The sequence below is a fragment of the Oncorhynchus clarkii genome, chromosome 33 (genome assembly GCF_045791955.1).
Source record: "Oncorhynchus clarkii lewisi isolate Uvic-CL-2024 chromosome 33, UVic_Ocla_1.0, whole genome shotgun sequence".
In the NCBI taxonomy this organism is placed as follows: Eukaryota; Metazoa; Chordata; class Actinopteri; order Salmoniformes; family Salmonidae; genus Oncorhynchus; species Oncorhynchus clarkii.
Genome location: NC_092179.1, coordinates 10745157 through 10763068, shown reverse-complemented (window position 1 = coordinate 10763068; position 17912 = coordinate 10745157). Strand labels below are relative to the sequence as shown.

General features: G+C 44.0%; 1 protein-coding gene across 1 annotated transcript; it reads right to left on the bottom strand.

The window, feature by feature from the left end:
- Nucleotides 1-1758: 1758 nt before the first annotated feature.
- LOC139393232 (leucine-rich repeat neuronal protein 3-like) lies at nucleotides 1759-17608 on the bottom strand. The gene is made up of 2 exons (XM_071141686.1): nucleotides 17312-17608; nucleotides 1759-5779 (listed from the first exon to the last, which is right to left on the bottom strand). The coding sequence occupies exon 2, from the start codon at nucleotides 5384-5386 to the stop codon at nucleotides 3266-3268; it is 2121 nt and encodes a 706-aa protein (XP_070997787.1). The 5' UTR covers nucleotides 5387-5779; nucleotides 17312-17608; the 3' UTR covers nucleotides 1759-3265.
- Between the last annotated feature and the right edge of the window lie 304 nt (nucleotides 17609-17912).

Below are 17912 nucleotides of genomic sequence, written 5' to 3'. Positions count from 1 at the left end.
TGCTTCCAATGGATCATTTACTTATTTTACTGAATAGTACACCGTGGTACACACTGACTGTCACCACTACATTACATATGGCATCACGCCATACATTCATATGAATAACTACAATCCAATGTTATACTTATGAAAATCCTCTTTCATAACCCACAGCACGCGCAATAAATATAATTCAAGCAAAGACTGGCGAAAGCAAATAAACTAACCGCTGTTACTGCCTTTGTCTTAAAAGGTCATATACATTTGTTTTATAACATAAGAACATTAATAATAGCATCTACCACCATGGAGTTTGACGTTGGTGGTGATGATCCTTGCATAATTAAATGGGACTGTATTAACTGGCAGAAACACCTTAATATACACATAGATAATAAAACCAACGTGCACAGAGAGAATGCTTTAATATCTCAGCATTGCAGATGGGGATTTTTTTTATTTTTATATAATAGTAGAAAGTGATTCAAAGAAAATATTTGAAGATTCATCAGAAACTCTCTCTCTCTTTTTACGCCCTCTGTGGATTAAATGGCCGCACCTCACTGGCTCTTTTCATGTAGGATTTAAGTTAAATCCTGATGTCTCTCATATAAGGTGGCTGTGAATGTACAATTACAGGGGAAAAGCTATCACCGGAGTTCATACCCGCTTCGACAGAGAGAGAGAGAAAGAAAGAGAGAGAGAGAGAGAGGGAGAGAGGTGTAGACAGAGGGCAGAAATGAATTTGTGGATAAGTCTTGAGTCTGTTCATCCAAGGATGTAATCAAATCATGGGTTCGTGATAAAAAAGAACAATACCCCATGAGCTGTTTGTTCTTCTAAGAACACACTGTTCTCCTTGTGGGCACATAGAGCACACATATTTTAGCCACAGTAGCACCTCATGATGTCTCCAAGGTAAAGATATCACAAGTAGTGTGTGTATGTGTATGTTTGTGTGTGTACCTTGCGTGCATGTATGCAGTCTGTGTGTGCCTCTGTGTGCGTCAGACGGGGGCAGACTGTCAAGGTTCAGCTCAGTCTGACCTGAGCCACTACCTGAGCGGAGGGGCTCTGGACATATTTTAGCTCCCTTTGTCTGTGACAAATGGCTGAGCTCTAAAAGCCCTGTCCATGGTGCTGAAGGCTGCAGTGATGTATGAGGCGGGTCCTGTCTGATAAATCCTCCATGTCACTCTGCCCCTGACAAACATTCATCACGTCATGGTATTTTTATGTTCGGGACTCCAGCATCGGATCCTTAATGAAACAAATATAATGCGATTTCCCCGATTTCGACTGCTTTGGACCGAGATTTAACCGGCAGACTTCCCTTGCAGAGCGTTGTCATTGGGACATTATGTCTTTCCGCTCTGGTTCTGTGTTACTGTGTTACTTTTTACTGACCTTGCTGGGCTTTTTCAGACCACGGACCTCTGTCTAAAGAATGAACATGTTCCTAATGAGCCAGTTAATGAGGCTGTATTAGGGTGTATCTGAGAATAACAATGTAGGCTCAAATACATACACAAACTCATATAATACAGTATATTCACATTGTGTTAAAACAGGCTTTTTTGCTCTTATATGAAATGCTGTGTGATCATTATCAAGGTTTTCTGGCAATATAAAGGTCAGGAACACAAAAGGTTGCAGGAAATGTCACATCACAAGGCTGTATAGTGTTTTCATCAAGTCCACTGTGATGATTATCATGTAGAGTGATAATACAATTCTTTCAGCACTCTGAAGAAAGGGGAGAGGCGGAAGTAACCCTATGATTGCAAAGAAACGTTGACGTTTATTATTATTTTTCTCAGCACAGATTCTTATCTCAGTCCCAGCTGTGCCCAGATATCACAGACAGTACAGTCAATATAAAAATGGCTTTAATACTTTTACACCCAAAGCAAGAACACAACGTTTTTCAAATGTTTATATGCCAAAAATACTAAGAATGTATTTTCACTAAAAGTACTTGAGATTAGCTTGTGAGTCTGAAGATATGACATGGCCTTGTTGTTATTTCTCTGCAGTTGTTCTTATGTACTTCCTGTGTACTTCCTGTGTACTTCTTGTAGTAGGCACTTACCGGGGCATAACAACCCACTGAGCACTGACGTCAGTTCAACGTCTAGTTTTGATTTTCATTTGGTTGAGTTATCAACTAATGTGAATTAAATGGGAAATCAACAAAAAATTCCACCAGGTCATTGTTTTAGGTAAAAAATTGGGGGGGAAAGACAAAATACCTGTTGATGCCATTTTTTCAAATCCAATCAGTGTTCCACGTTGAGTCAACGTCATCACATTAAATTTTTTGTTGTTGAAATTAAGTGGAAACAATGTTGATTTAACCAGTTTTTGCCCAGCGGGAAACCACTGTTCGTCATTCCTCTCTAGGAGATGTCAGGACAGACAACAACATTCAGACCATGAACTCACCATCAACTCAACGTCTGCCTCGTCACAATTCCTTAAATTCTTCTGCAAACACTTGCAAACAACCCTTTCTTATAAATGCCCTCTCTATATACTGTACCCATACGCAGTATCATTGTATTTAGCATGATGATGTTGTTATTATGAGAGTGATTTGTTTCTGCCATTATTAATATCACACCAGTTTACTGTCCAGATATTACACCAGAGGATTTATGTTTACATTAGCGGATAGAATATATAACAATTTATCCATGAAAAAAACACAAATCCTCTCTTTCTAAATAGAAAAAAGGGTATATTCATCAAATGTTTTACACCATAGTCATTATTATCATCGTCTATTCTACTACATAGTTCCTCCGCTATAGACAGTTGTCATCTCTAGCTCGCCTATGGATGTTGTACAGCACAGACGCTATTGCTTGGGGACCGCCAGGAGAGAACACACTTAGCAGTCAATTACAAGAGAGAGAGAGAACACCATCGTCCTCATCCTCTCTTCCTCTATGTGTACTCTGTGAAGAACCCAGGGATGTCGAAACGGTGTGTTTTAGCCGGGAAAACAATCTCCCTGTTGGTGTTAGCTTGATAAAGCAATTGAATTGTTATAAAGCCGCCATGTCAGACACTATGTTGTAACCGAGAGAGTGGTCTGTCTCCCTCCTACCGGTTACTCCTCAATTCAACGATGGTGTATATTTTCCCAGAATGTCAGAGTCAAAAGCTTAAAGGATGCAGATGCACATTTTAAAACAGTTTACTGCAGGCTTCTCCTTTTTCATACACCTTGTCCATTCTTTGCGGTTGTGTGGTAAAGCTCCACGGGGGGTATAGTTCTTTAAAAGGCATTGTCAGATACATTTATGACTGTGGGTTTCACTTCCACCGCGGTTGGCAGTCCTTTCCCTGAGACCCACAGCCTCGTAAAAGGAGAGTGCAGGCCAGCCACCGGCGTCAGGGACACTTTGGAGCGGCATTTCTTTAAATCCCCACAAAGGTGGTGGTTCCTCAGAGACACATAAATAAGCAGACAGGCCACTGAAATCACGGCGAGAAGCACACCAAAGACAGCGATTACTGCCGCGTGCCACTTTTCAGTGTCCTTGGCCGCCAGCTCTAATCCCTTTGTGGTGACATTGACACATTTGGTGTCGTGTTTGTAGAGGATGCCGCGGATGTCCACGCACACCTTGTACTGGGTGGCGGGAGTCAGATGTGTGAGATTGTACACTTTCACATCAGACGGTACGCGTGCAGTGAACGCCATGGTCGGGCGGTTGGGGTCGGAAGCCGTGTACCACTTTATGTTAGGAGCCAGACCGCCATGGGCGGCTTTCCAGGCCACCAGGACCGAGTTGGTCTGCACTGATTTGATGTTGACATCCAAAGAGCCGTTGGCAGGTCGGGGGAAGTATCCATCCACCTCCACAGAGACTGACTTCAGGTCTGCGCCGACTAGATTGTGGGCAACACAGGTGTACAGTCCAGCCTCGTTCTCTGTTACGTCGTAAATGTCAAATGTTCCTTCTGGGTGCATGTAGTACTTATCTGAAACGGTATTGGGCAGGACCCTGGTACCAGAAGGCGTGATCCAGTAGATGTCCGGTTCGGGTTCGGCAAAGGCCCGGCAGTGGAGCGACACAGAACTCCCGTTGTCAACGCTAACGTGCCCGGGCATGCTTTCAGGGGAGATGAGAGGCAGACAGATCTCTGTCATTTCCCTGAAGTGGACCTGCCGCACGTGCTGGCCCTCGTACTCAGGAGGCTCCACACAGAAGAGAGAATCCGGTTCCATGAAGCGTATGTTGGTCTTGTTCATGTTCATCCAGCGGACCACACAGTCGCAGCGGATGGGGTTGCTGTGCATGCTCACCTCCCGCAGGTTGGGGAGAGACTCTACAGTAATCCTGTGTAGGGCGCTAAGCGCGTTCCCATTCAGCATCAACGTCTCCAGCCTGGGCAGTTTGTAGAAAGCATTGGGGTGGATGTAGGAGAGCTTGGGATTGTTGGTGGCCTCGATCTTAGTCAGTTCGGGGAGGTTGTTTAGGGCGAAGCTGTCGATAGAAACCAGTTCCGGCATGCTGTTAATTCCCAGCTCTTTGAGGTGGAGCATGTCTGCAAAATCTCCCCTCTGTATCCTCCCGATGGGATTCTTGTTAAGATCCAGAAACTTGAGGTTCTTTAAGTTCCGCAGAGCTGCGTGGGGAACTTCGGGAAAGGTGTTGTCGTAGAACGAGATGCTCTCCAAGTTGTCGAGGCCAGATAGAGCGCCGTCGGGTAACTGCGATAGGTTCATCCTGGTCAGAACTAGACTTCTGAGATTACGAAGGGGCTTGAAGTTCATGTCTTGAACGGAGGTTATCGGATTCTCCCCAATCATGAGTATTTCCAGATTGGGCATGGTGTCGAACCACTCACTACTCATCGTCTGCAGCTTGTTGGAGTTGAGGTGGAGCCGGAGGAGATTGTGGAGGCCCTGGAACGCTGTGGGGGAGATGGATGAGATCAGGTTGTGGTTCATGTAAAGCTCCTGAAGGTTGGCCAGCTCTGCCAGGCAGCTATCTGGGAGCTGGCGTATCCAGTTCTCCTCCATGTGTAAGGACAGCAGCTGAGGCAGCCGCCCGAGGTGGATGTCACTCATTGAAGATAAGTTGTTTTGCGACAAGTCAATCTCTGTGATGTTGGCCAGGTAATCCAAAGGTTTCTCAATCTTTGCAATGTTGTTGGTCTGCAGCAATAGCACTTGTGTGTCCATTGGTAATCTCCCAGGCAGAGTGAAAAGTCCCAAGTCATTACAGTCAACAATTGGGGCCTCCATGTAGACGGAGCTGGGAGAGAACCAGGGTCTGATTTCACACACACATAGCTGAGGGCAATCGACTCTCTCCTCAGAGGCCAGAACAAAGGCAGTCATGGCAAGGCCCACGAAGAAACGATCCACAAATGACACGTCCTTCATATTGGCCCGATTCCCTCCAGTAAGTAATTGGTCTTTGTAGATTAAGTGGTCTGAGCTGTTAACTTCACAAATAATTAATCATTTGTTGCTGTTGCTATAGCGACTCACTACCCCCCACTGGTAGGGAGGGTATCCCAGGGGGCTTTTGTTTTGTTGTAGTTGTGCTGGTGTGGCCGCTCAATTTTCCCTCCTGGGCATACGGGTTGGGGTCAAGACTTTGGTTGTGCAGGCCCAAGTAGATTACGATGAACATATACCTCAGGAAGCTACGGTCCTGCTAAGCACATCTGGGTTAGCCTCCATTAACGCTCTGCTTTCTTTTGAAGATGAATCACATCCATCTCTCGACGTCGTTACTAGCTCCCAGCATTGTTTAAATGAGTCCATTCCCACCTGTAAAAGAAGAGGGGGAGAAAAACTGTAAATACCATGACAGAAAACCTGGGTTCATTATACAAAAGGGGATTTAGGCACATTGACATTTGTTATAGAGGCACATGGATGTGTGTTGACATTTACATTGCACGGCCCTTCAAGACACATCAGCATGGATTTAGATCTGCTTGACCTATTGCATATAATTTGGGGTCAGTTCTGTGCCCTCCTGATATAGCATTAAAGGATACATTTAGGAGGATTGAGTGCCTTTAGAGTTAAAGCAGGAAGTCTTTATTCAATTCTTAAATGGCAGGTTGCATAGGCTTAACGGGATACTTCAGGATTTTGGCAATGTGGCCCTTTATCAAGAGTCAGATGAACTCATGGATACCATTTTTATGTCTGTTTGGCCTGGCTCGCAGTCTGCGTTCCAATTCATCCCAAAGGTGTACAATGGGGTTGAGGTCAGGGCTCTGTGTAGGCCAGTCAAGTTTTTCCACACCAATCTCTATAAACCATTTCTGTATATGGACCTCACTTTGTGCATGGGAGCGTTGTCATGCTGAAAGAGGAAAGGGCCTTCCCCAAACTGTTGCCACAAAGTTGGAAGCACAGAATCCTCTAAAATGTCATTGTATGTTGTAGCGTTAAGATTTCCCTTCACTGGAACTAAGGGGCTTAGCGCGAACCATGAAAAACAGCCCAGACCAGTATTCCTCCTCCACCAAACATTACAGTTGGCACTATGCATTGGGGAAGGTAGCGTTCTCCTGGCATCTGCCAAACCCAGATTCGTCCACTGGACTGCCAGATTGTGAAGCGTGATTCATCACTCCAAGAGAACATGTTTCCACTGCTCCAGAGTCTATCTTCGATCTTAGGCTTGTGCGTGGCTGCTCAGCCATGGAAACCCATTTCATGAAGCTCCAGCGGCAGTTTGTAACTCAGTAGTGAGTGTTGTGCTTCAGCACTCAGCGGTCCCGTTCTGTGAGCTTGCGTGGCCTACCACTTCGCTGCTGAGCCGTTGTTGCTCCTAGATGTCTTCACTTCACAACAACTGCACTTACAGTTGACAAGGGCAGCTCTAGCAGGGCAGAAATTTGACGAACTGACTTGTTGGAAAGGCGGCATCCTATAACAGTACCACGTTGAAAGTCACTGAACTTTTCAGTAAGGCCATTCTACTGCCAATGTTTGTCTATGGAGATTGTATGGCCGTGTGCTCGATTTTATACACCTGTCAGCAACGGATGTGTCTGAAATTGCCGAATCCACTAATTTGAAGGGGTGTCCACATACTTTTATATACATAATGTTTATCACTAGGGAAAATACGGATGGGAAAAACATGAAGCAAATGAAGTAAAAAGTACCTCTTTCATTTATAAGTACTCATGAACACTTCACGCTATGAAAATGAATATTTATCAGCATGCACTTTCACAAAATATTGCTGCGTTTCTGTATATTGTTTCCTCTCTTTGCTTCCCTCTCTACAGTTAGGCTGCTGCTCTTTGTCATTTGTCATACATAAACACTTTTTACTGAACAACTGGGTTTGATGGTGCTTGTCATAACCTGGGCTGCAGAGCAACAAAACGCCAGACAGAGCCACAAGACGGAGAGAAGAAAAAGGGAAAGGGAGAAAGAGAGAAATATAGGGGGAACGAGAGAGAGAGAGAGAGAGAGGAGGGGTGCACTGCACCAGAGACATTCCATCATCCTCATTTCTGTTTCCACCCCAGTGCTCCGAGACTACGATGGAGATGAGCAAGTCCGAACGGTGCTACAAAAACACCGCAGTCAGCCACGATGGCAAAACACTGCCCACTGTTGGAGTGTGTGGCTGAGAATGTGGTTTTCGATGAGGTAGGACGAGGGGTGAGGGTGGAAGAGCGGCGAGAGAAGGTGGCGGGCACCTGGCACTTTAATAAGTGGTATACCCAGAGCACTCTGAAAAACATGGTTACCCTCGCTTTCCCTCGGGAAGCAATGACTCTCATCGTATCGCTCTGTGCTAAATCTTCACTTCCAACTGTAATGTTCTTCTATGGTGTTTTTGGGTTCTCACCCCCTGTTTCCTCTTATCCCTGTGTTTACTAATCACAATTAGAGGCCCCTTAATGTGTCTGGGCTAAGCGTTACTGCATCCATCGCATGTTCCATCAGAGCGGGTAGCCATTGTTGGATCCCTTAGGGTCTGCTGCGTTGTTATAGTGTTAGTCACCCACCTTGCCTGCAAATTGGCTAAATAAGACTTTCATTGGATATGACTTCCATTGGGTGATCAATATCTTTGCGAGTCAACCGGGCCCCTTCACAGCAGCCACAAAATGGAGGCTTTGAACATACAGTCAGATTGAGGTATCTGGGGGTCTGTAAAAAAAAAGAAAAGACAAAAGAAGGAGCTGCCACACCATACATTCAATGGAACATTTACTTTCTTCCTGGATTCCTTCAGATTTGGTGCGGTGATATGGCATCCGGATGTTGGAATGGTTAGCAAGGTAGCCTAAAGTGCTGAGGTGTTGATTGTACAGCGGAGCAAAGCACTGTGTTCATGTCCATTTTAGCGTCTGTTCTTTAAAATCCCTCCTACACATGAAATGTAGCCTATTGTATGATTATTTTGAGGTTAGAGGTGGATTCAAATGGTGTGGTGGGCCTGGATAACACAACAGCGTTTGCTCAGTACTTACTCATGTGTGAGTAAATTGGACTTGATTCATGAAAATGGAAGATTTGCCCTACAATTTATTCCTGGTTGTGTTCACCCCATGCATAATATTTTCTTAGCCTCTCCCGTTGTGTAATGAATGACAAGAGGGCTAGAACTATTCCACACACTGCAACGCTGTTGCTTTTCCCTCCACACATAATCATAAATAATACAGGTGTTTAGCCTTCACTTTTGGACAAGGCTAAACTTCCCGAGTACCAGTACTTTAGGGAAGTCAGATGATCTATTGTATGAGTGTGCATCGAGCGTCCTATTTAATAAATGAATTGAAACATCACACAGAATGTTGAGAGACGGGTGTTATTGGTGATGTGCTCTTTTGCGATACTGTTCAATCAACAATAAGCTTCGAAATGTTCAGACATCCCTTCTAAACTGAACCTAATTCAACGCCCGTGCTCTCTCTGCTGTTATGCTGATGGTGACCCCTTTCATGTTAGAAACAAAATACCTGAATTACTTCAACATTATGTCTGTAACTTAATAATGTTAAGTAAGTCCACTTACTAATGTTTAATTCATGACCCAACGGTGAGGAGAATGTCTCCGTGCTCTGCTGCTCTACTGTTCAGCAGAACATTAAGAGACATTCGTCTGGGGACAGAGAAATGGGGAATTGGAGGTGACACCGACAGCACCTTCAAGCCAGGCTACAGTATTTTAAACGTTTAGGACAATGCCTGCTTCATAAGAAAATGGTGTAAAAGAGATGACGATACGAAATCGCTAGGTTTAAGTAGCCCATTCAGCGGTGTTCAGTCTCCTAGCCTTATAATCCAAACGTGAGAAAGTGGACATGTTGGAAATACTACCCCACGCACCGTGTAAGGGAAGAATATCCTCTAGCACCTGTAAACTACACACTACACACAGCCTGCAACAGCGTGTGTGGCAAAAGGCTCGTACACTTAACTACTGTCCGTAGACCAGAATTCAAGTGTTTACAGCACTTGAACTAACATGTCAGTGTGAAATCAGGTCAAGTTGGTTTTCCCCCCTTTCAATACAGAATTCATTTCCCCCACAATATACTGTTCAATTACCAGTAGTTAACAGGAAGAAATAGGGAAAATAGTAAAAAAAAATTAAAAAATGACTGCCAGGGTCTCAAAACCTTCACATTAACCTCCAGTGACCTGAGGAAGTCGTAATGGCATTAAACACCTTAGCCCAAGACAGATGAGGGAAATCAGCCTTAACCCATTTAAGCTGAGGTGAAAACAAGAGTTCCAAGGAACAAAGAGGGGAGGAGGGAAAACTGGAGCTTGTTTGGCGTTAAGTGGCAATAACTTGCATAACGCCTCGCGGTTCTCAGACAAAGAGGAATGCGGTTAATACCGAAGCCAAATGGAATTATAAGACGGATGCTCCTAATCAGAGTCCTGATGCAGTGCAGCGTCAACAGAACGACATGGCGAAGGGAGAAATAGAAATCTGGATTTGTCGCTACTGCTTCCAATGTGTCCAGGCCAGTGTCCTATGTACTAAAACTTTTCATTTGGCTCTTCGCTACGGCATTTTGGATTTGAGAACAAATGTTTTATATGAGGTGACAGTACAGAACGTCACCTTTAATTTGAAATGAAGGCACTTTATGTATCTAATCCACAAATGGGTACCAAATACTAAACTTTTGACTAAAGGTAATACACTATAAATACATTTGTCCAAATATTTATGACGCCTTCAAATGAGTGGACTAGATACATATCTAGTCGCTAGGGCTGCTGAATCAACTGCACCTACCAACAACAGCGTGAAACTTATACAAAAAATAGGAACGCAAGGCTTTGTCGTTGTAGTTTTTTACAGAGATGTTTGGGGATCGACTAGGAATGCCTTGTCACTGCCATACACCATGCCGAGAGACAATAGTTTCTTCTCCTTAATGAGTATGGATCAGAGTACATCCCCAATGATTTCTAGAAGACCAACACATTCCAACTGTTCCAATTGGTCCTAGAAAGCAGCATTTTGAAAATTCTTTATTGGCTTTGATACTCTGATTGGTTTAGAGATGACCCAATAACTGATGACTTTGTTTTGTACAACACCCCTCGTTTTCTCATTACCCCAAACGACTTCAACGATGGCAGTCTCAGACCGAGGTACGTAGTGAACATAGAGAAGCGGAAGAATTCTGTCCGGACTCTGTGACGGTAACTCAGCTCATCCTCAAGCAGCCAGCCTGCACTGTTAGTTTTGTGGCTAACTGCTTGTTTTAAGTGAAACCCTAGTCTGGGGAGGTCGGCTGGGGTCAAGTGGAGATGAGGGGGGATCTGGAGAGGATTACTTTTGAACATGTACCTGCCACTTGTTTATGCCAATGTATTTATTAGTATGGAGGTGGAACGGGGATGTTGCGTTAGATTAACAAAATGTTGATCAAATGGATATTTCTCAACAGCATTAGAAACGTGGTCAAATTAGGCTGGGATCGAAAGGTGAGGAATATAGAGATCATTACGTTGGCAGTGTGCAGTCGCTAGTTGATATGATGTAAGAAACGAAAGGTACTGTGTTATGTATGAAATAAACATTACATTCTGTTCTGATCATGGGATAGAAAAACTCCCGGGATGTACAGTAGATTCCCAAAATGAAACAGTGGATGTACTGCATCTATCGTAGGTGTTGAAAGGGAACATATTGGCCCTCAGGGATGTGATTATGTAGCCTATACCATTTAGCCGGTAACAAGGAAGTATGATATCTGCTGAAAGGTAGACATTACCCTGGCAGGGCTAAAACTGTTTCCCCGACATAAAGGTCATACGTAACTGGAAAGTAGGGCAGCAGAGGAATTGCCTCCTTTTTGCAGGAGAAATGGCTTGTGTATTTAAGAAATGGTTCACAGGAATTCTGATCCATTGGTTATAATCCTCAAAGGTTCTCTCTTCACCCCTCCTCCCTCTCTCTCTCTCTTCCTCTCCCACTCTCTCCCTCTAATATCTCCCTTCCCTTCTCTCTTCTCATCCTACTCTCTCTTCACCCCTCCTCCCTCTCTCTCTCTTCCTCTCCCGCTCTCTCCCTCTAATATCTCCCTTCCCTTCTCTCTTCTCATCCTACTCTCTCTTCACCCCTCCTCCCTCTCTCTCTCTTCCTCTCCCGCTCTCTCCCTCTAATATCTCCCTTCCCTTCTCTCTTCTCATCCTACTCTCTCTCTTCACCCCTCCTCCCTCTCTCTCTCTTCCTCTCCGCGCTCGCTCTCTCTAATATCTCCCTTCCCTTCTCTCTTCTCATCCTACTCTCTCTCTCTCTCTCTCTCTCTCTCATTACCTTCTCTCTTCTCATCCTGCTTTCTCTCATTCTTCTCTTCCCCAAATGAAACCACCATAGTGGGTTCCTCTCCTCTCCACCTCCACTCCTCCCCTCTTCTCCATTCAACCCATTAGCATCACTATCTCCAATAGAGGAAAGGCACTGTGTCTCCCTGACCTGCCTGTTTGACCGTCTGATTCCCTCCCAGTCTCCATGCCTGTCTGCCTGGCTGGCTATGTGCTGCATGGATAAGCGCATTGGTGGGTGGCTTTGTGAGCTTCCTGTCCCTTCCCCTGCCCTTCACCTCATTGATTTGCCATTACACTTTTTTTCTAAGGTCAGGGGAGAGTCCATTAAATGCTGGCTACTATGCAGTGTGTGTGCATAATTACGTTTTGTGTGGTGGTGTGAAAAGGGGAAAATGTTTCCCTTTACACCTGCTCTTGCATGGCCGCAAATCAGCAGCGAGTTAACAGTTAATGTGGAATCAATGTTCCAAATTAACCACAGGACACCCCAGGTCTGAGCTCAGCCTAGCTCAGCCGCGTGCCTCTCTTGCTCTACAGCCAGTGCCCTTGGGCTGAGTAAGGGAGAAACAGAGAGCACACACACAAAAATCACATGCACACAAACATTCGCCTACAGGCAACTACAGACCACACACGAACGGACACATGCATGCCAAGGCACACACACACATGCACGTGTATAAGCACATGTGCACAGGGAAGTTAGCCCATCTGAATGACAGAATAAGGCATCCTTTTATAACTGCGCTAAGTCAGACATTGATAAGGTGAAAAACATGGCGAACACTTATTTATCTCCCTAATGAAATCGAATGCTACCATGCTGTGCTGTCATGTGTTGCTGCCTTGCTATGTTTTTGTCTTAGGTCTTGTGTTGTCTCTCTTGTTGTGATGTGTATTTTGTCCTATATATATATATATATATATATATATATTTTATCCCAGCCCCCATCCCAGCAGGAGGCCTTTTGGTAGGGCGTCATTGTAAATAAGAATTTGTTCTTAACTGACTTGCCTAGTTGAATAAAGGTCACTCATCTACATAATTCTCCTTGCTGTTGTTAACCAGAATGAAAGGAGGCAGCGATATCACTCCAAGCCGGGAGGAAATTGAATCTGCAGGTGCAAATGTGGCATGTTTCCTCCCTTGGAGATAGATGCACAGCTATCTATATTTATATAAATAATATATATCTGGTCAAGAGGCCACAAGCCTGCAGGGACGAGGTTTCCTTCAGCAGACAGAATCAATCTTTACACGCCACTGAAACGCATTTCATTTCAGCTCGGCCTTCTTCACTATGATTTAATGGCTCTGGTTATTCTAAGGTACCTATTGTTTCCATTCGCCTGGGCTCCGAACAGGCCTGCGTAGGCACCTAGAAATGCAAGATGGTTTGCGATATCAGGTCTGAATTGGCTCGCTAGAGGTCTGTCTTTACTGATGTTGTCTAGTAACCGTGCACATTCCCTGCCCTCCGTATGCATTTGGACAGTCAAGCTCAAATTATAAATGTATATAGTCCAGCATGTTGGATTTGAAATCAAATGATTTGATATGAGGCGACAGTATAGAATGTCACATTTTAATTTGAGGGTACGTTTATACATATCTGTTATACCATTTACAAATGAAAGCACTTTATGTTTTTAGTTAGTAACTGAATGGTGAATGATGACCAGAGTCATTTTCTTTCCAAGTGAGTAGATAAGACGTTTCTGAACACTTCTTACCGAATCACGATAATGCCATGATTTTGAAAAATGATGAATGAATCATTAATAAAGATGATTGAGAAGCCATTCAGAGGCTACAACAAAACCATCTGACCTCTCACCATTATCAATAACAGAGGAGGTTAGCATCATTAGTCATGATTCCTTCATGATTATCTAGAATCATGGTAGCATCCACATTAATGTAGAAGTGTTCAAGAACATCTATTTTTATTTACAATAAAATGTACTCCAAAATGACACAATACATTCACCATTCAGTTCCTATTGGGCAAAACAAACAACCAAAACGAACTGCAAATGCAACCAACACGTTTGTAGAGGCGCAACTTTTGGCTATTGGTTATTGTGAGTGAATGGACCCGTAAATGATTGACTTGTGTCCGCAACAATATCTCAGGTGAATAGGACATGCATAGTTTCAATACCATAAACTTGATGTACGTAGCATGCAATGACTAACACAACATGGGACCAAATACTGAAACCGTTGACAAATGTAATACACTTTAACTGAATTTTTCCAAATACTTATGACTTCTTCAAACGGGGGGGGGGGGGGGGACTAGATACGTAAAGTTATTTCATTTCTTAATACTTGATATTTATGAAATACCCTCAAATAATTCTGTACATTTGGTCCGATAGCCTCATATGAAACACTTAAATCACAAATCCAACATGCTGGAGTTCAGCGCCAAATGTAAACTATTAGCTTCACTGTCCCAAGTACATACCCAGGGGAGTGTGTGTCAGTGTGTTTCTGCGTGCGAGCGTACGTGTGCATGCATGTCCACTGTACGCGTGTGTGTGTGTGTGTGTGTGTGTCTGCGTGCGTGTGTAAGTCTATGATGCATGTGTCTGCGTCTCCGTAAATCCATCACTCCGTCTGGGTAGCTCACGATTGCGCGTCTGCCTGGGTCTCAGTGGTATCGTGTCACTCCTAAGCAATAGCTTCTCATTAGTGTATCCAGGGCTACACATATTAATCTTGAATATTACGGAACACATCGACAGCACAGCAGCAATCCTCAGATGTCTCTCCTCGATTTGAAAAGGCTATTTGCATAGGTCCCTCTTATCATGTTCCGTCTCTGATTAAAATCTATTTTCCCTGAGACTTTAGGAGTTACCTTTCAACGGATGAAAGGGTATCGCTACATTTCAACAACCTTTTCAGACAGGATTAGAACATTTTAAATGTCATTGATCCAGGTAAAAAACAACACTTGGATTTTGAATGCATACTTGCTGTTCTTAATGTGTGCCCAACCCAAATCTGTTTGTAAACAGAAGGCTGTCAGCTATGTTGGGCTGTTGCTATACGTGTGTGCTTGAATGCTCTGAACTCTTCCCCTCTAGCTGTCTGTCTGCACCACTGTTTCCATGCTGTGTATTCAGGTATCAGAATCAAACCAGGGGCTTCTTGTAATACATCATTATGCAACTAACAAGTCGTAAGGCGCAGTGTATTTTGACATTGAGTATAGGACTGAGAGTTAAACCCACACATCTTTGCTCCTCTTCATAGATAGATAGCCTAGAAAATTGCACTCAGGGTACATGTAAATTCTCCTCTAAATACATACACCCACACGCTGGCACACTTCACTGTATTAGGCTACTGTATGAGAGAAACCTATTTAAATCCGGTTTCATATAGGCCCAATGTAATGTAGCCCTAGTTGTTGGGGAAAAAAAGAGTTGTTGGGGAAAAAAGCAATGATGTATTTTGAACTAAATTAAAACACCATTTGACTTGAGGATTTTTATTCCCACCTGAGAGGGAGAAGTAATTATATGTTTAGGGCTCCGACTCTTAAAATCCCAGGCTAAACACATAGCATTACAGATTAACTCAGTAAAGTGAATAGAAATACTCATTTAAAGAGAAGGGGATTATAGATGGGTTGGCTGACAACGTCACAAAAATAATGTGCACGCATTCGACGTGGACGAAGGAGCGTTTTGTTATGATTCTTACTGGTCAGAAAGCTATCAACAATGACAAGAACCTACCATGTGGGGAATTGTACGTGGCTCGTTTCAGCTCGTCGTATCTTGTTATTGATACCATGTCTTGTTTTGAGGTGTTTTGACTGATGTCATGTCTATGCTAATATGGCAAAGCTTCTGCAAAAACATTTAAAAAAAAACTGTGATGATGAATTTGAGAGACAACAAGTGCTCACTGTACAAATGCATTTATGTTTCCAATGAACATTTGGAGACTAAATGTTGTTAACAGTCTAAGCCAACCCCGTCTGGTTTGCCCCATGTTGCTAAACAACCAACCCATCTATAAACTTACACAGAGCTCTGATGACAACATCAAAATGTAAGGTCAACAGTACTGTATGCATTGTACAGTAGACCAGTCTACATATGAATTGTGTTACATGGAGACCGGCTACTGTGCTAATACTCTGCTACACAGAGCGATAGGATGTGGTGGCCTTGGATAGGCCTGCCAGGCACACTGTTTGGTCTGCCATTTTCCCACCACAGGATGAAGATGGCTCCATCAGAGGCCAATTACAATGCTACAATGGTGGTTAGGTTTCATGGTGAGCATTGAGCAATGCTATATCATTTCATATTGAATAGCTGTTGGTTTGGCTTCTGTCTGGAAGAGGGGGGTTCTGGACCCACTGTGCCCATGTTCAGTATAAACTCCATTGGTGTTCAGAAGCACCAAGGTAGACTGACTCACTGATCCAGCAACAGGGTAAACACTGTCAATGGACAACTGTGCCTCATATATAGGAGACATTATAGTAAACCTTACATGTTGACCTCTCATTGGAATATTCCATGAGCGTTGGAGAGGTTATCGTTTGGAGAGAGAGAGAGAGAGAGAGAGAGAGAGAGAGAGAGAGAGAAACGCCCCAATGCAGTTAAGGGATTAGAGACTCGCTGCTTCTCTCTCTAATTCCTGCAAGGTGTAGGTCAGGCTCCGCAGATATGTGGTTAAGTGATTGTGTTCAATGTGGTCTATGCTCTGCAGCTAAAATGTCTCGCCGTGACAGGGGTAATTACGCAAAAGCTCCGGATGCAACGTGCAGAAATGGTGCTGAAGCGAATGGATCTATCTGATGCACCATGCATCGTGGGAGTGTGTGGGTTTGCGTGTGTTTTATGTGTGTTGCGTACAGCCCCGGGATAGGCCTATTAGTTATTTCGTGGCAGGTAGCTACTGAGAACGAGTTATCTTTGATAGCAACAGGATGATTCAACGGAGAGCAAAGCGAGAGGGGAGGGAGAGTTTGCCACCATTCTGAGGGTTTCTAGACGTGCCTTGTGTGCGCGCTCTCTAAATGCATCAGCAACAGGACGCACATCATAGCATAAATATACGCACAAATCCACCTGTTTCATATGTGTATATATATATATACATTCGACGTCGTATCTTTTTGGTGTGAATTCATTCATATTCTATTTCCATTATAAAGCACATTCTGCAGTTGCGCAAAAGCTTTCCTGCGTCTGAAGGTTCGAGAACAATCAGTAGTAACCTTCCAAGCTATCATGCTTGTCCGATTGTTACATTTGCAGTAAAACACAACGGTAACCATTTTGATACATACTATTTTATATAGCTTAGCAACACCTTTCTCGTTATACTATTATTTACTGTGTCGTCAAAGCCTTCCCCAAACCAGATATTTCCCGTTAACTTCTTGGAAATACGTAGTGCAACAGTGGCGATATGGAATACGCTCCACATATCTGCTCTCTAGATGACTGTATACATATTGGAGAAAGGGGGGAACTCACCCGCAGTAGTCATCTTCATCGACCGATATGTATTCCCTATACCCCCATCTAGTGCACTGGTCCAGAGACGGAGGAGAGAAAGCGCGCAACGCAGACAAGCCTAGACGGCTTCTTATTTTTACGCAGTTGGAGAGACCAGCTCCAGCTTTTCCTTCTTCCCAGTGTTGTTCCCTATCAGAAAACGGAAAGTCCACAAGCAGAGAGAGCTGTTGGGTTGGTAGAAGAGCCTCTATCCCCCGTGTCCTTTTCCACGGTGGTTAACGGCGCATCTCCCCCTCGATCAGCTGTCACAGAGACATGGTGCTTTCTGCTCAACACTCATTAATTTCGGAACAACCCCGGCTCTCCAGAGAACAGCCAATAGCGTCAGAGATCCAGGCACGGCGCTCGCAGCATCCCGCGTCTGGTTGGCTGAATTCACACGTCTGTCCTTTCTTCGACCCTCTCTTCCAGGGAGTCTTGAAGCAATAAGGAGGGAAATGAGATGAGGGTGCAGGAAGAAAATGGATATATGTACCTATTAGAGCTCGCGCTCGGACTGAGTCCCAGGGGGGTTTGAACACATTGTTCTACAAACGGATGTTCCTGCTGGGTCAGAGAG

What these genes read in the sequence shown, in the direction of transcription:
- LOC139393232 (XM_071141686.1), bottom strand. Translation starts at nt 5,386, where the DNA reads ATGAAGGACGTGTCATTTGTGGATCGTTTCTTCGTGGGCCTTGCCATG.